This window comes from Neolamprologus multifasciatus, chromosome 14 (genome assembly GCF_963576455.1).
Source record: "Neolamprologus multifasciatus chromosome 14, fNeoMul1.2, whole genome shotgun sequence".
NCBI classification, from domain to species: Eukaryota; Metazoa; Chordata; class Actinopteri; order Cichliformes; family Cichlidae; genus Neolamprologus; species Neolamprologus multifasciatus.
Window position 1 is genome coordinate 28,378,152 of NC_140452.1, and position 14,864 is coordinate 28,393,015.

At 43.1% G+C, this 14,864-nt stretch overlaps 2 protein-coding genes and 1 pseudogene across 4 annotated transcripts in view; 1 reads left to right on the forward strand and 2 right to left on the reverse strand.

Annotated features, from left to right (window-relative positions):
* The window catches only part of agfg1a (ArfGAP with FG repeats 1a), a 39,921-nt gene extending 35,599 nt beyond the window's left edge, over positions 1 to 4,322 (forward strand). For both annotated transcript variants that reach the window (XM_085184838.1, XM_085184840.1), the window contains exon 15: positions 3,488 to 4,322. In XM_085184838.1, the coding sequence (XP_085040964.1) occupies positions 3,488 to 3,547 (60 nt within the window). In that variant the 3' untranslated portion in view covers positions 3,548 to 4,322. The remainder of the gene's footprint in view (positions 1 to 3,487) is intronic.
* Positions 4,323 to 4,375: 53 nt separating this feature from the next.
* Positions 4,376 to 6,967, reverse strand: LOC146504250 (thiamine transporter 2-like; annotated as a pseudogene). Its single transcript, XR_014877961.1, has 7 exons — positions 6,814 to 6,967; positions 6,269 to 6,504; positions 5,703 to 6,186; positions 5,376 to 5,454; positions 5,051 to 5,243; positions 4,753 to 4,894; positions 4,376 to 4,661 (listed from the first exon to the last, which is right to left on the reverse strand). The product of XR_014877961.1 is annotated as a thiamine transporter 2-like (transcript).
* Positions 6,968 to 7,368: 401 nt separating this feature from the next.
* On the reverse strand, positions 7,369 to 14,385 carry slc19a3b (solute carrier family 19 member 3b). The gene is made up of 8 exons (XM_085184858.1): positions 13,101 to 14,385; positions 10,505 to 10,684; positions 9,997 to 10,162; positions 9,574 to 9,874; positions 9,228 to 9,379; positions 8,166 to 8,358; positions 7,788 to 7,929; positions 7,369 to 7,521 (listed from the first exon to the last, which is right to left on the reverse strand). The coding sequence occupies exons 1-8, from the start codon at positions 13,248 to 13,250 to the stop codon at positions 7,369 to 7,371; spliced, it is 1,437 nt and encodes a 478-aa protein (XP_085040984.1). The 5' UTR covers positions 13,251 to 14,385.
* Positions 14,386 to 14,864: the final 479 nt, after the last annotated feature.

The window sequence follows — 14,864 nt, forward strand, 5'->3', positions numbered from 1 at the left end:
ATTATGATGAACCAGTTTCACTCAACTCCTGGAAACAACTATCAGTAATAATCAAAGAATCCCTTACCTTTTAACTCTATCTCCTTAATAGAAGCAATTACTCTTCTTCTTCTCACACTGAGGCGGGCCGAGCTTAAACCAAAAGGACCAGGGTGCTGCTATTCCCTTTCAAAATCAATACACATTGTCTGTGTAATCAGTTACCACAGATATAGCACAGCTGATTCCCTTTAATTGCAGGTTTTTATAGATCTATGTGCATTATGTGTGTGTGTGTGTGTGTGTGTGTTTTACATTGCTGTGCTTGAGAGCCACCATCTACCGGAACCAAATTCCCTGTATGTGTCTGCACATATACTTGGCCAATAAACACGATTCTGATTCTGATTCTGATTGAGAAATGGCAGCCTGTAATGACATTGTTAAATGTTATTTTGCTACATGATGTGGTCGCGCTGCAATCTTCTTGCCTTTTCTAATTGAAGCAGAGACAGAGAACTCTGATTAGAGTCCTGCTTCCAGCTCACTGCAGTACAAATGAGTGGACCCCCTCTTACATCATTCTTCCTCTATCCATCCATCTTCATCCGCTTTATCCGAGGCCGGGTCGCAGGGGCAGCAGCCTAAGCAGAGAGGCCCAGACCTCCCTCTCCCCAGCCACCTCCTCCAGCTTATCCGGGGGAACACCAAGGCGTTCCCAGGCCAGCCGAGAGATATAATCTCTCCAGCGTGTCCTGGGTCTGCCCCGGGGCCTCCTCCCGGTGGGACATGTCTGGAACATCTCACCCAGGAGGCGCCCAGGAGGAATCCTTGTCAGATGCCCGAACCACCTCAGCTGGCTCCTTTCGATGTGGAGCAGCAGCGGCTCTACTGTGAGCCCCTCCCGGATGGCCGAACTTCTCACCCTATCTCTAAGGATGAGGCCAGCCACCCTTCGGAGGAAGCTCATTTCTGCCGCTTGTATTCGCGATCTCGTTCTTTCGGTCGCTACCCACAGCTCGTGGCCATAGGTAAGGGTAGGGACGTAGATCGACCGGTAAATTGAGAGCTTCGCTTTTACACTCAGCTCCCTCTTCACCACGACAGACCGGTGCAGCGTCTGCATCACTGCAGCCAGAACCCCAATCCGTCTGTCGATCTCCGGCTCCCTTCTCCCATCACTCGCGAACAAGACCCCGAGATACTTGAACTCCTCTGCTTGGGGCAGGAACTCATCCCCGACCCGGAGTGGTCACTCCACCCTTTTCCGGCTGAGAACCATGGCCTCAGATTTGGAGGTGCTGATCCTCATTCCCGCTGCTTCACACTCGGCTGCAAACTGTTCCAGTGCAAGCTGGAGGCCCTCACCCGATGAAGGCAACAGAACCACATCATCTGCAAAAAGCAGAGATGAGATTCTGAGGCCACCAAAGTGAAAGCCCTCTGCCACTTGGCTGCGCCTAGAAATCCTGTCCATAAAAATTATGAACAGAACCGGTGACAAAGGGCAGCGCTGGCGGAGCCCATCACCCACCGGGAACGAGTCTGACTTATTGCCGGCAATGCGAACCAAGCTCTTGCAATGGTTGTATAGGGATCGAATGGCCCGTAGCAATGGGCCAGACACCCCATACTCCCGCAACACCTCCCACAGGACACCCCGAGGGACACGGTCGAATGCCTTCTCCAAGTCCACAAAACACATGTAGACTGGTTGGGCAAACTCCCATGCACCCTCAAGTATCCTTGAGAGGATAAAGAGCTGGTCCAATGTTCTGCGACCAGGACAAAAACCGCATTGTTCCTCCTGTATTTGAGGTTCGACTAGCGGACGAACTCTCCTTTCCAGCACCCTGGCATAGACTTTCCCAGGGAGGCTGAGGAGTGTGATCCCCCTGTAGTTGGAACACACCCTCCGGTCTCCCTTCTTAAAGATGGGGACCACCACCCCGGTCTGCCAGTCCAGGGGTACTGCCCCTGATCTCCACGCAACAATGTAGAGGCGTGTCAACCAGGAAAGCCCTACAACGTCCAGAGCCTTCAGGAACTTGGGGCGGACCTCATCAACACCAGGGGCTCTGCCACCAAGGAGTTGTTTAACTGCCTCAGTGACCTCGCCCCCGGAAATTGACGGGTCATTCCCCTCAACCCCAGACTCTGCTTCCTCCTCAGAAGATGTGTCAGTGGGATTAAGGAGGTCCTTGAAGTATTCCTTCCACCGCCTGACAATTTTCTCAGTCGACGTCAGCAGCGGTCCGCCAGCACTATACACAGTGCAGGTAGAGCACCGCTTTCCCCTGATGGTTTGCCAGAATCTCTTCGAGGCAGTCCAAAAGTCTTTTTCCATGGCCTCTCCGAACTCCTCCCACACCCGAGTTTTTGCTTCAGCCACTGCCCGAGCCGCATTCCGCTTGGCCTGTTGTTACCTGCTGGCTGCCTCCGGAGTCCCACAGGCTAACCAAGCCCGATAGGAGTCCTTCTTCAGCCTGGTGGCTCCCTTCACCTCTGGTGTCCACCATATGGTTTGGGGATTACCACCATGGCAGGGACCAACCACCTTGCGGCCGCAGCTCAATGCAGCAGCTTCGGCAATGGAGACGCTGAACATGGTCCATTCGGACTCAATGTCCCCAGTCTCCCTCGGAATGCTGTTGAAGCTCTGCCGGAGGTGTGCGTTGAAGATCTCGCGGATTGGGGCCTCTGCTAGACGTTCCCAACACACCCTCACTACGCGTTTAGGTGCACCGAGTCTGTCCAGCGTCCTCCCCCGCCACCTGATCCAACTCACCACCAGGTGGTGATCAGTTGACAGCTCAGCCCCTCTCTTTACCCAAGTGTCCAGAACATATGGTCGCAGGTCTGGTGATACGATTACAAAATCGATCATCGACCTACGGCCTAGAGCGTCCTGGTGCCACGTGCACTTATGGACACTCTTATGTTCGAACAAGGTGTTCGTTATGGCCAAAGTCCAATAACAAAGCACTGCTCAGGTTCAGATCAGGGAGGCCGTTCCTCCCAATCACGCCCCTCCAGGTCTCGCTGTCGTTACCCACGTGAGCATTGAAGTCTCTGAGCAGGAGAACAGAGTCTCCAGGTGGGGCACCTTCCAGGGGGCACCCTCCCCGGGCCTGGCTCCAGGGTGGGGCCCCGGTAACCCTATCCCGGGCAGGGTAAACTGTTCCCTCGATGTTCTCTTCATAAGGGTCTTCTGAATCGCTCTTTGTCTGGTGCTTCACCCAGGACCAATTTGCCATGGGAGACCCTACCAGGGGGCAAAAGTCCCCAGACAACATAGCCCCTGGGATCCCTGGGACACACAAACCCCTCCACCACGATAAGGTAGCGATTCACGGAGAGGTGTTTGTTTTGTTTTTTTTTGTTTTTTTGAATAATCAGCCCATTGCTCTGGTGAACAGCCATATAGCTAGCATACTTTCTTCTCAGTTAACACTGGACAAGACCCTTAGTACACAGTCTCACTGCGTGCTTCCCTTTTTCGTTCTAGGGTGCGGGTCCACCTGCACAGTATCCAGCTGGAGGCTCTTCCACAAACCCCTTCTTATAGCGGTCCAATATGTCAGCTGCACTACAGAGTCAACAACTGGCAGGCTTGCACCTATTGCACTGTTTTTGTTTCACAAGTAGCTTTAAAAACACAATGTTTGTAAGAATTTGTATTTTCTATCGCAGTTTGTCATAAATGGAACAATATGCGACACAGTCGTGCTGACACTGTCGAAGGCTACAAAATAGTGATGGTGTGTGCAGAGGGGGAGGTCGATGCAGTCCCCTTTATTTAACCTGTGAACTAGCCTGGCCTCTACTGAGCCACAATGTATAATCAAGCTGGTTGAAAACTAAGTTATTCCATACAGTATATCCCATTCATTATGCTGCAATTCTGTACATTTTTTTTCTTTTAGGAAATTAGCTCTTTGTGCATATCAGTATTTGTATCTAACACACAGAATTTGCTAAGACAGAACTGTTGCTTTGAAAAGCTAATGGGTACTGCCAGTTACTGTATTTGTAAAGAACCAAACTATTTGTGCAGGACCCTTTTAGATAAACTGTTCTCACTAAGGAAATGAATATATTCTGTTGTCAAGGTGGGGTTAGGGTTAGCAGGACTGAATGCTACATCAGGGATGGGTGGGGTGGGGGGCTCGTTTCTCTGTTGTCTCCGCCCTGCTGACAGAGTTGCAACACTTCAAATGACAGTCAGAAGAAATGGCTGATGAACTGAAAACCACTTACTTGCATTGGGTATTAAAAAAGTTTAAGTTAAGGTGTAAATATATACAGTATATATATTAAAATGAATTTTAAGTAAAAAGAAACGACCAAAGCATTCATTTATATGGATGTATGAAACATTCTTTTATTGTTTTTGTACAAAAAAAATGATTTCTATTCATCATGTTGAAGTAAGTAATTTAAATACTTTTTTTCTGCTACTTATGAACTAATGTGAGGTCAATTTAGGGATGGGAAACCATAACTGACACACTATAACGCTCTATACGTGTTCAGAATCTGTGTTCTTCGCTGCCTGGAGTTTCATCTTTGTCTGGAGGAATTGTCTCTTTTCTGCTTCTTTGTGCTCACCAAATACTGAATAGACCCCGAAGTAAAAAAACAACAGAGATGACCAAGAAGTAGCTGGAATACACGGTGAACTGCAAAGAAGAGTACATGTTTAAAAGGTTAATGACACTAATGGACAAATAAACAGTGCTGCTGTACATATTTTGTGATCTGATGGCTTACCTGGGGAATGATGGCCAGGCCTAGCCCTCTACTGTCAACTACAACAGACGTGATAATCGTCTGTAGAGCCAGTGCTCCAAAGGTATTTGCCCCAAAGACTAGTGCATATCTTTCCATTGAGAGATCAGCTGCAATCTGATACCTGCAAGCATAGAATTAGTCTTAATCTAAAGGTTGGGGAGGTTTTTTTTTTTTTAGGTTTCTTTTCTTTTTTTTTTTTCTTTTTTTTTTAGGCTTTTTGCTCTTATATCTGCAATAAAAGGTAAAGTATAACCCTGATGTGACTTGACACTCTTACATTGCTATAGTTATCAGTGTCATGTACAGTGACTTGAAAATGATGTAACCGCTGTAGCAGACCCAAATGTTGCCAGTGAAAGTCATGAGGAACAGTGAAGCTGCACTCAGTCCAGAGAAACCACCCAGGGCCAGCTCTCCCCACTGCTCCCATCTTACCTCAGTAAAGCCTATCCCGTAGGCAGTGGCTGCACCTGGAAAGCAGGTACATGTGGGATAAGACAAATTAGGACAGCTGATTAGGTACTGAGAAATCTTATGTGTCCCTGATAACTTCCATTTGATTTAGGGGGGGGGGGGGGGGAATGCCATCTAATGTTGCTTACTTAAGAGGTTTGAGACTGCCTCCACGCCTCCGTTGTAAATGCTGAAGTTCTGAGAAGGCTGCACGTGCTCCCAAAGCACCTGCGCAGTATGGTGTGGGTATCATTAGGTTGTTCAAGGATGTGTGTGTGTTTAATTATTTCTGTTTAAAATATATATCTAAAATGCCTTTTATTAACACAAGAGAAGGCTTCAGCAGCTACAAGGCACTACTTGTTCACTGCAGGTACACCCATTGTAAAGCAGCCCCCAGTAGCAATTTGGATTGCTGCAGTGATTCAGATGCTTTTACAGCTCACATTTTTGTTTATGCTGCCTTCATAACTGACCTGCACATAGTTGACAGTCTGGTTATACCCACAGGTAGCCATTGCCCACCACACAGACCAGTAGAGCAGCTGTCTAGAGGAATAGCAGTGGCGGAAATCCCTCCACAGCTGGAGGAGGACTTGGCCGCAACTCTGCGTAACGATAGATTCCTCAAGGTTCTCAGCATCAGGCTCTCCTTCTTCACTCTCCATCATTTCACCTCCTCCATCTTCCAGTGATGCATTTATTGTGTTTGACTGTTCTGCTGCAGTCTGTCTCCCACGTCTTTGATGAAAGAACATGCTCTTCTGTGGCACTGGCAAGAAGAAGGAAGTGAGGAGAGCGATGGCAGTGAGAACCAGAGTGAACACCAGGATGTTGTTGTATGACATGAGGTCGAAGCTGACAAGCAGCTGACCCAACACAGAGCCCACTGTATACCCCAGGAGCTGGATACTGCGGCTGTAAGAGGTGGCCTTCCGGTATCTCTTCAAATCTATTACACTGTAATAAAGAGCATATTCAAAATGTCAAGTCTCCCCTGAGCAATACTAAAAATCCAAATCTGTGAGATGTACTACATGACCTGTAAATGTAGGAGAAGTAGGCCACGTCGCTGGCCGTCGCAACTCCGCAAAAGAACTGCATAGCCTGCATGGCTGGCACACTTGCTGTCCACAGCAGCACTGCTTGGGTGATGAAGATCATAACACACTGAAACACCACTACAGGCATGTAACGCAGCCAGTCAGTGAGAAGGAACACTGGCACTAGCACGGACAGATAGGAGTATGTCCACACTGGGAAAATTTGATTGTTGACCTGACAGGGAAAAACTCATCAAAGGCAGGAAATGCATGACTTTATAGCAAATGATTAAAGGTTTTAGAATCTTGATTGGATTTCTATCACTTAGATTTTTTTTTTTTTTTTTAAAGATGCCAGTTATCTCTCTGCTATGAATCACCAGCTTGTGTGTGCGTGTGTGTGATTATTTGTCATTGCAGCATGTACAAAAGAGCAAGTTACCAACTTTTTCACCATAAGGACCGAAAAACTGAAAATCATTTCTTTTCTAAGTCTGTTTTGATCGAATTACACTATAGCCTTTCTAGCATATGTCATATATACCTGCTCAGTTGTCAGATTCTTATCCGGTCCTGTCAAAAATGGGATGAGAAAAGGCTCCAGTGGTCTAACTGTGCTGAAGAATCCATAAATGCAAAGCAGAATAGTGGGATACTTCCAGTCTGATCTCCACTTCTTCACTGCCTCCATGTTGGCTTTCCTGTTTCATGTGTGAGTGTGTGATGGGGATAAAATACCTCACAACTCTCTAGGCATTTTGTTAATCAGCAACCTGGTCAAAGAGCAACACAATCTTGGTGACACTCGAGCACAAGCTGAGATAAAACTTTGATAAATTAAACAGGTAAGCCCCCCAAACTCTGGACTTTAATACCAATCAGAAGTAACTGTTTTATTATGTTGTTTGTCTTCCTGCCTGGGTTGCAGATAGCAAAAATACACAACACATAAATGTTTGCTTTTCAGTGTATAAACGTTTAATGTTACAGTTTGTAGTGTTTAAGAAAAGCATATTTACAAGCTCTCGTTAGTTAATTTGCAGCTGTTTAAGGTAAATTAGTTCCAATCTTCCAAAAACCTGTCGGGCACTGACACAGGTCAGAGACGCTCTGCAGCAATCACCTCCTCGACACACTCAGATTCCTTGGCTTCTGTGTGCCGCGGACAGGGATTGTTTACGCAGGCGGTGTAGGTTCCTCGGATCAAAAAGAGCAGCGATATGACAGCATAGTAGCTGCCGTAGATGATGAACTGCAGAGCAGAGAGACGACACATAATCCTAAGCATTATTAGAATTATTTTACCTATGCTATGGCAGTGAATCACCTGCATCAAATAGACCTGGATGCAACAGCTAATTATAACCACCAGGTGTCACTCTGTCCTCACATTTCAGTGCTTCAGTTAAGCAGCAGAACGCTGAAGGGGCCATCGGGTTCTTGACTTTGAGTTGTTGTTAAATCCCCGTGTGCTGCCATTCAAATACGCAGTAGTATAATTACAGCCTGTACACGTACCTGCGTCACGATGTCCAGTCCCAGTGCAGCTTCATCAACAACTGTGACTGTAATGATGGTCTGCAGTGAGAGGGCTACAAAAGTGTTGATCCCAAAAGTCAGAGCATAGCACTCCATGGAGAGGTTAGAGGCAATCTGAAATCTGCGGTGACAAAGTCCTTATAATTATGAGAGATTCAGCACATACTCTAAGACTGCAATAGATTTGTGTGGCAATGGAACCAGTAAGCTGACTCTAAACTAATATTGTCATCCTTTCCTCTGTATGAACTGTTGGCCAGACAAAACAGTCAGTTTGAATGAATTCTTTAAGTTGTTCTTGTCACTTTTAAAACACATGTAGAGGAGCAGCGTGGAGGAATTCTATCATGCACTTACGTTGTGATGGTAATGAGGAGCATGTAACAGGATTTAAATATGGCATAACCGACGTAGCATAACCAGATGCTGCTCGTGAATGCCATCAGAAACACAGCGCCTGACCCTACAGCTGAGAACATCCCCAAAGCCAGCTCTCCCCACACAACCCAGGTCACCTTGATGTAGCCCACAGAGAAGGCTGCTGCAGCACCTGGCCCATGAAGAAGAAAAATAAAGTAATTAGTCTGACATCCCACCGGATGGCGCCTCCACTGCACATTTGCATCCTTCCCATTGTCATTCCCTGATTCATCCATTACTCCTAACCTCCCTTTAACGGGAGAATAAAGGCCGCGGTGGCCACATGCACACTCATGCATTTCCTGGCCTCCACAACGCTTGCTTATTATGATGAACCAGTTTCACTCAACTCCTGGAAACAACTATCAGTAATAATCAAAGAATCCATTACCTTTTAACTCTATCTCCTTAATAGAAGCAATTACTCTTCTTCTTCTCGCACTGAGGCGGGCCGAGCTTAAACCAAAAGGACCAGGGTGCTGCTATTCCCTTTCAAAATCAATACACATTGTCTGTGTAATCAGTTACCACAGATATAGCACAGCTGATTCCCTTTAATTGCAGGTTTTTATAGATCTATGTGCATTCAGAAATGGCAGCCTGTAATGACATTGTTAAATGTTATTTTGCTACATGATGTGGTCGTGCTGCAGTCTTCTCGCCTTTTCTAATTGAAGCAGAGACAGAGAACTCTGATTAGAGTCCTGCTTCCAGCTCACTGCAGTACAAATGAGTGGACCCCCTCTTACATCATTCTTCCTCTACTCTGATATAAAAGTAAGTTGAAAAGTAAATTTATCTCAATTTATCTCATATGTCATTTATTAAAAGCATATATATTATATATATGCTTTTAATAAATGAGGTCAGACCAAAACAAACAATATGTATTTCACCCTGACTGATGTAGACACATTCATGCTGTTACAGTCGTTTGACTGGAACATTTTGTAATTATTATTTTTAATCTAAAAAAACCCACTCTAACACCAATCTTACCTACAAGAGAGCACGCAGCCTCCACTCCTCCGTTGTAGATGGATGATGTGGCAGATGGCTCTATATGGTCCCACATAAGCTGGATGTAGTTGAAGACCTGCACGTAGCCAGCTGTGGCCAGAGCCCACCACAGGGACCAGTAGATTAAATGTCTGAATGGTGATAATTATTACAAGAGATTATGATGATGACTGTACAGCTACTTCTACTGTTTAAAAGAAGTACCCTATGAATACATTATAAAAATTTGGACCAATTAGTAGTAATCCCAGGTGTTGATTAAATGCAAGTGGGCACTCAAAGCATCTTAGTGATTTAAAAAAAAATATTGAAAGAAAAGAAATGCCTGGAAGAGTAGGACTCCCTGAAGCTTTGCCAAAGCAGATGAACTGCAGCGGCCACATTTTCTCTGCTGCAGTAGCCAGCACTGCCATTATATTCCATCTTCCCTTTCCCCGAGCCTTCTCCATCCTTATCCGTCACTGACTCCTTCTCTCCCTGTGGCCCCTCTTGCTGGCAGTCTACAGCTGCAGCCTTCTTCCCTTTGAAAAACATGCTTGTCTGGGGCATGGGCAACCAGAGTGAGACGAGAAATGCCACGCTCACAATTCCCAGGGTAATAGTATTGATATAGAAGTAGTCCAGGCCTGTTGGTTACAATTGATCCTTCATTAGTGCTTGCTTAAAGTTCAGTTCATAATTTTCTTTCTTGTCATGCATCAAATGTTATTTTTCATATTATTGTGGTCAAATACTACGAAGCCCATACCAGCAAGGGAGACAAGCATTTGGCCAAGGGTGGCACCAAATGTATATCCAGCCAACATTGCACTGCGCAGGTAACCAGTAGCTCTTTGGTAATTCTCTACTGGAATTACACTGTAAATATAGGAAAAGTAGGCAACCTCCGTGGAAGTCACTACAGCATAGTTGACCTGTTGATGGAATAGAGCAGTTGTAAAGAGGCAGTAGATGATAAATGATAAACTCCATTAAATGCATTAACGACGGTATGATTTAATAACTGGAATAAATACAAAAAGCTTTTAAAAGATTTCTTCAAGGGTAAGAAAGTGATCCAAACCTGCCCGGCCCTGTGTGAAAAAGATTGTGACTAGCTACATTTAACATTAAAAGTTGTTTGATGATCCAAAGGATGTAAGTGTGTCAAGTATGCAAAATAGTAAGAAATCAGGAAGTGGGCAAGTATTTTTTTCACAGCACCTTTCAGTGTTATATATTAATCATTCTTGAAACAACAAGAAGTTTTAACTGACCTGAAGGAAAGTCATAGCAGGAAGACCTGGGACAAAGCACAGTAGGATATAGTTGGTGATGAGAAAGAACCCCTGTACTATAATAAGTGGTTTGTACCTCAGGAAGTCAGTCAGGAGGAAGACGGGGAAAAGAAAGGCCAGGTAGGAATACGTCCAGATAGGAAACAGGTAGTTGGTCAGCTGTAGGAAACCACAAGCACCACAAAACAATACTGATGATCCCATTTGTGCTTCTTTTTCATGACATGCATATCGCACTGCTTATGAAAACTGATGCATGTTTTTTTGTTTCGTTTTGCTTTCATATAAGTACTGAAACTGCAGAACAGATTTGCTCCACTATCAAAGGACCCTGGATCTATATCAGACAACCATCCATCTAAAAGTAGCAAAGTAAGGTCTGAAAATCTGATGAAAAGTAAAAGGCCACAGAGAAAGCTAAAGGCTAGGCCTGAAACTCTGATTGTTGGTCACGCTGCCATAAAGGATGTACAAAGGATGTGCGGTAAGAACACTGAAGTCCTCTGCTTTCCCAAGGATATGGTCAACAACCTGAAGGAGAGAATTCTTCAAATTGCAGATGAATATCCAACTGTGACAAACATTGTTCTGCATACAGGGTCAAACGATGTGTCCAAACAACAGTCGGAGGTTCTGAAACGGGACTTTTCTGGATTATTAAATACTGTAAACTCTCTGAATGCAGCTGTATTCATCAGTGGACCTGTACCCCCGTCAGAGGAGGAGACGGGAGATTCAGCAGGTTGTTTGCACTGAATAAATGGCTTATATCTGTGATCTGTGTTGATTTCGACTGTGTAATTATTGTTGGGGATTTTAACATCCATATGGACATCCCTCAGGACAAAGGGACTAAAGACCTGAGTAACACTCTGGGCAACTTTGGGCTGACTCAGCATGTAACAGAGACCACACATAATAGAGGACACACTCTTGACCTACGGCCCTCCAAGGGCCTGAGCATTTTGAAGGTTACTGTGTCTGATGTGGGCCTGTCTGATCATTACTGTGTTTTCTTTGAAAGTAAAATTTCAGCCCACACAAATATATCAACAGCAGTGATCACAAAACGGTGTATAACTGAATACAGTAGTGAGATCTTTAACCAGGTCTTCCCATTAACACCTGGCCTGTCCAGAGGTTCAGTCAATGAGCTCGTCAATAGCTTCACTGCTAAAATGTTAAATGTAATGGACACTATTGCTCCCATTAAGGTGAAGGTTATCTCTGGAAGGAAAAAGTCTCCATGGAGAAACTCCACACTGGTGAAAAATGAAAAAAGAGAGTATAGGAAAGATGAGCGCAGATGGAGAAAAACAAACCTCCAGGTTCATTATGACATCTATAAAGAGAAACTTCACAATTATAATTTACAACTGAGGAGTGCAAAGAGGTCCTACTTCTCTGACATCATCACCAAAAACAGTCATAATGCTCGGGTCTTATTTTCTAGAGTTGACAGGCTAACAAACCCTCCTGTGTCAGTGGCAGCTGAACTTCATTCGATCATGGCCTGCAATGACTTCGCCAAATTCTTCACAGACAAAATCCAAAAGATTAGACAAGCAATTGGTACATCAACAGCAGATTCAGGATATATACCGTGTCCACTGAAAAACTGTTTAAACACCATCAAACAGTTTCACCCTATTAACAGCAAAGACCTGGAGGATATCTTAGGTCAATTGAACTCCTCCTCTTGCTGTTTAGATGCCCTGCCAACAAGTTTTTTCAAAAAGGTCTCAAAGACTTTGGAGTCAGACCTGTTACAGATTGTCAACTTTTCTTTAATGTCAGGTGTGTTTCCAGAACCACTAAAAACCGCTGTAATTAAACCTATACTGAAAAAGGACAATCTTGACAAGACACAAATGAACAACTACAGGCCGATCTCAAATCTCCCATTTTTAAGTAAGATCATTGAAAAAGCAGTTTTTCAACAGCTCAATTACTTCTTAAAACAGAATAACTTCTATGATGCCTTCCAGTCAGGTTTTAGACAGAACCACAGCACTGAAACCGCTCTGACCAAAGTGTTTAATGACATATGTCTGAATACAGACAGTGGAAAAATGTCACTGTTTCCTCTGTGTGATCAATGCCTCATTTTTATTTACATTTGTAAGTAGGATTTAATTTTGTACCTCCACGTGTAATTGATAAAATCAGCCTACTGATTTTATCAACACTTTTAGATAAAATCAGTAGTTAAAATATAAGTTTTGAAATTTAAGCTTAAAAGTGTTGATTTGGTGTTTTATTCAAATGCAGCTTAGAATAGGTGAGTCTTCAACCTGGATTTAAATAAACTGAGTGTTTCAGCTGATCTGAGGCTTTCTGGGAGTTTGTTCCAGATATATGGAGCATAAAAGCTGAATGCAGCTTAAAACTTATATTTTAACTACTGATTTTATCTACTGGTTTTTTTAATCAATTTTAAATCATGCTTTTTATTGTTTTTGTTTTTTAATGTCTCTGTAAAGCACTTTGAATCACCTTGTTGTTGAATTGTGCTATATAAATAAACTTGCCTTGCCTTTTAATAAAAGACAGAAAGTGTGTCCGTAGTCCTTACCACTTCTTCAGAAATGTTCTTGCGTGGTCCAATAAGGTATGGTGTCAGGAAAGGTTCTGCAACTCTACAGTTTGCAAAAAATCCATAGAGTGACAGGATGGCTGTGGGGTAAGCCCATCCAGATGACTTCAGCTTGGCCCAGCACCCCATGTTAGTATCTCAGCAAGATTTCCCTTCTGTTGCCTTTTGTTTTTAGTTGCACTTCAGTCTTGATTTAAAAAACACTATCTGGTTTAATACCAAAGCACTTTGAGCTTTCGTCAGGTTACCTTGTAAGTAGCTAGAATATAAACACATAATCTTTATGATCTACACATGCCTTATTCATGCTTTACAAGTAATAGACTTTGACCTGTCGGGGAGCAACAGACGAGAAGAACGGTGAGGAAACAAGTACAGTCATTTATTGTGGGATTGGAGTGACTCACACTTAATAGGCATACTGATATTGGGAATATACATGTGACTATTCCCTCCCAGAGTATAAAGACAGAGTTGCTAATAAAACAAAACATGAAATATTTGGATGATTTCAAAAAATTTATTACTACAAATGACTGCACTCACTGCATTGAGTTATATGAAAAGATTGGCTAGAGATTGCAGGCAAAATGAAGGCATCCGCATACAGTGGGGTGAAAAAGTGTTTGCCTCCTTCCTTATTTCCGTTTTTTTGTATGTTTATTACACTGAAATGGTTCAGACCATCACACAAACTTACATATGAATGCCACCAGAAATACATTTAAACACAAAATGCTGTTTCAAAATGAAAGTGTTTATTATTAAGGGGGGAAAAAAATCCAAACCTACATGGCACCTGTGTGAAAAAGTGATTGCACCCTACGCCTAATAACTGGTTGGGCCAACCTTAGCAGCAACAACTGCAATCAAGTGTTTGTGATAACTGTCAATGAGTTACAGAGAGCAGAGAGCTGCTTTCTGGTATGCACCACAGTTCATGAACAAACTACAGTGTATAATAAACTTTGAAACTCATTACTCATCAATCAGTTTGGAAAATTGGGAAATTTTGCATATTTATTTATTTATGAATTCAGTAAATGAAAAAACAAGGGATCGTCTCCCAAAAAGGTGTTTTACGGCATTCACCAAAAACGGATTGTTGGTGTTGTAAATGCTCCTGATCTGGCAAACATACCGGAAACATATGTCTTAGTAGTGATAAGTCATTTTGAGCAGGAAAGAGCATTCTTGTCACAAGGTAAAAGCTGCAATTTTTTAGTTTAGCTTTAATTAACTATAAAAACCTTGCATCACAGTTATGTACACATCATTTACGCTTAAAAAAGGATTTAATTTATTATAAAGTAGGACTAATAACACAGAGTCTTGAAAAACTGTTATTTGAAAAACAGGTTATTTCTTTATTTTATATACAACCCTTTCGTAAATCTAGTTTACTAAAGTCTATTAGAGCAAATATATTAGACATTGAAAAAAAGTGATCGTCTTCCAAAAAGTGACTGCCCGTGTTTAAACTGCTGTACATGACTTGCTGGCCTATAATATTTGAAATATATGTCAAAAGTAATCCTTATGAATGATATCAACTCATCTTGACCTACAAACAACATTCCTGTATTTATTATTATTATATATTATTATTTTTTAAGAGCGATCTGGCAAAGACGGCAGCAGCATAATAATAGTTCTTTAAATATATTTTAACTGGCCAAAAAGGACCGGGCCATAAAGATACTGGTAATTATTTTATATATAGTCTAAAGTCTATTTATCAAT

Bases quoted from the DNA above. Each gene is read 5' to 3' on its own strand.
- slc19a3b (XM_085184858.1), bottom strand. From the start codon at position 13,250: ATGGGGTGCTGGGCCAAGCTGAAGTCATCTGGATGGGCTTACCCCACA. The intron at 10,685-13,100 runs GTAAGGACTACG...GGTTTCCTACAG, and splicing joins AGAACATTTCTGAAGAAGTG to CTGACCAACTACCTGTTTCC. The intron at 7,930-8,165 runs GTAAGTGCATGA...TTGTCACCGCAG, and splicing joins CTCCTCATTACCATCACAAC to ATTTCAGATTGCCTCTAACC.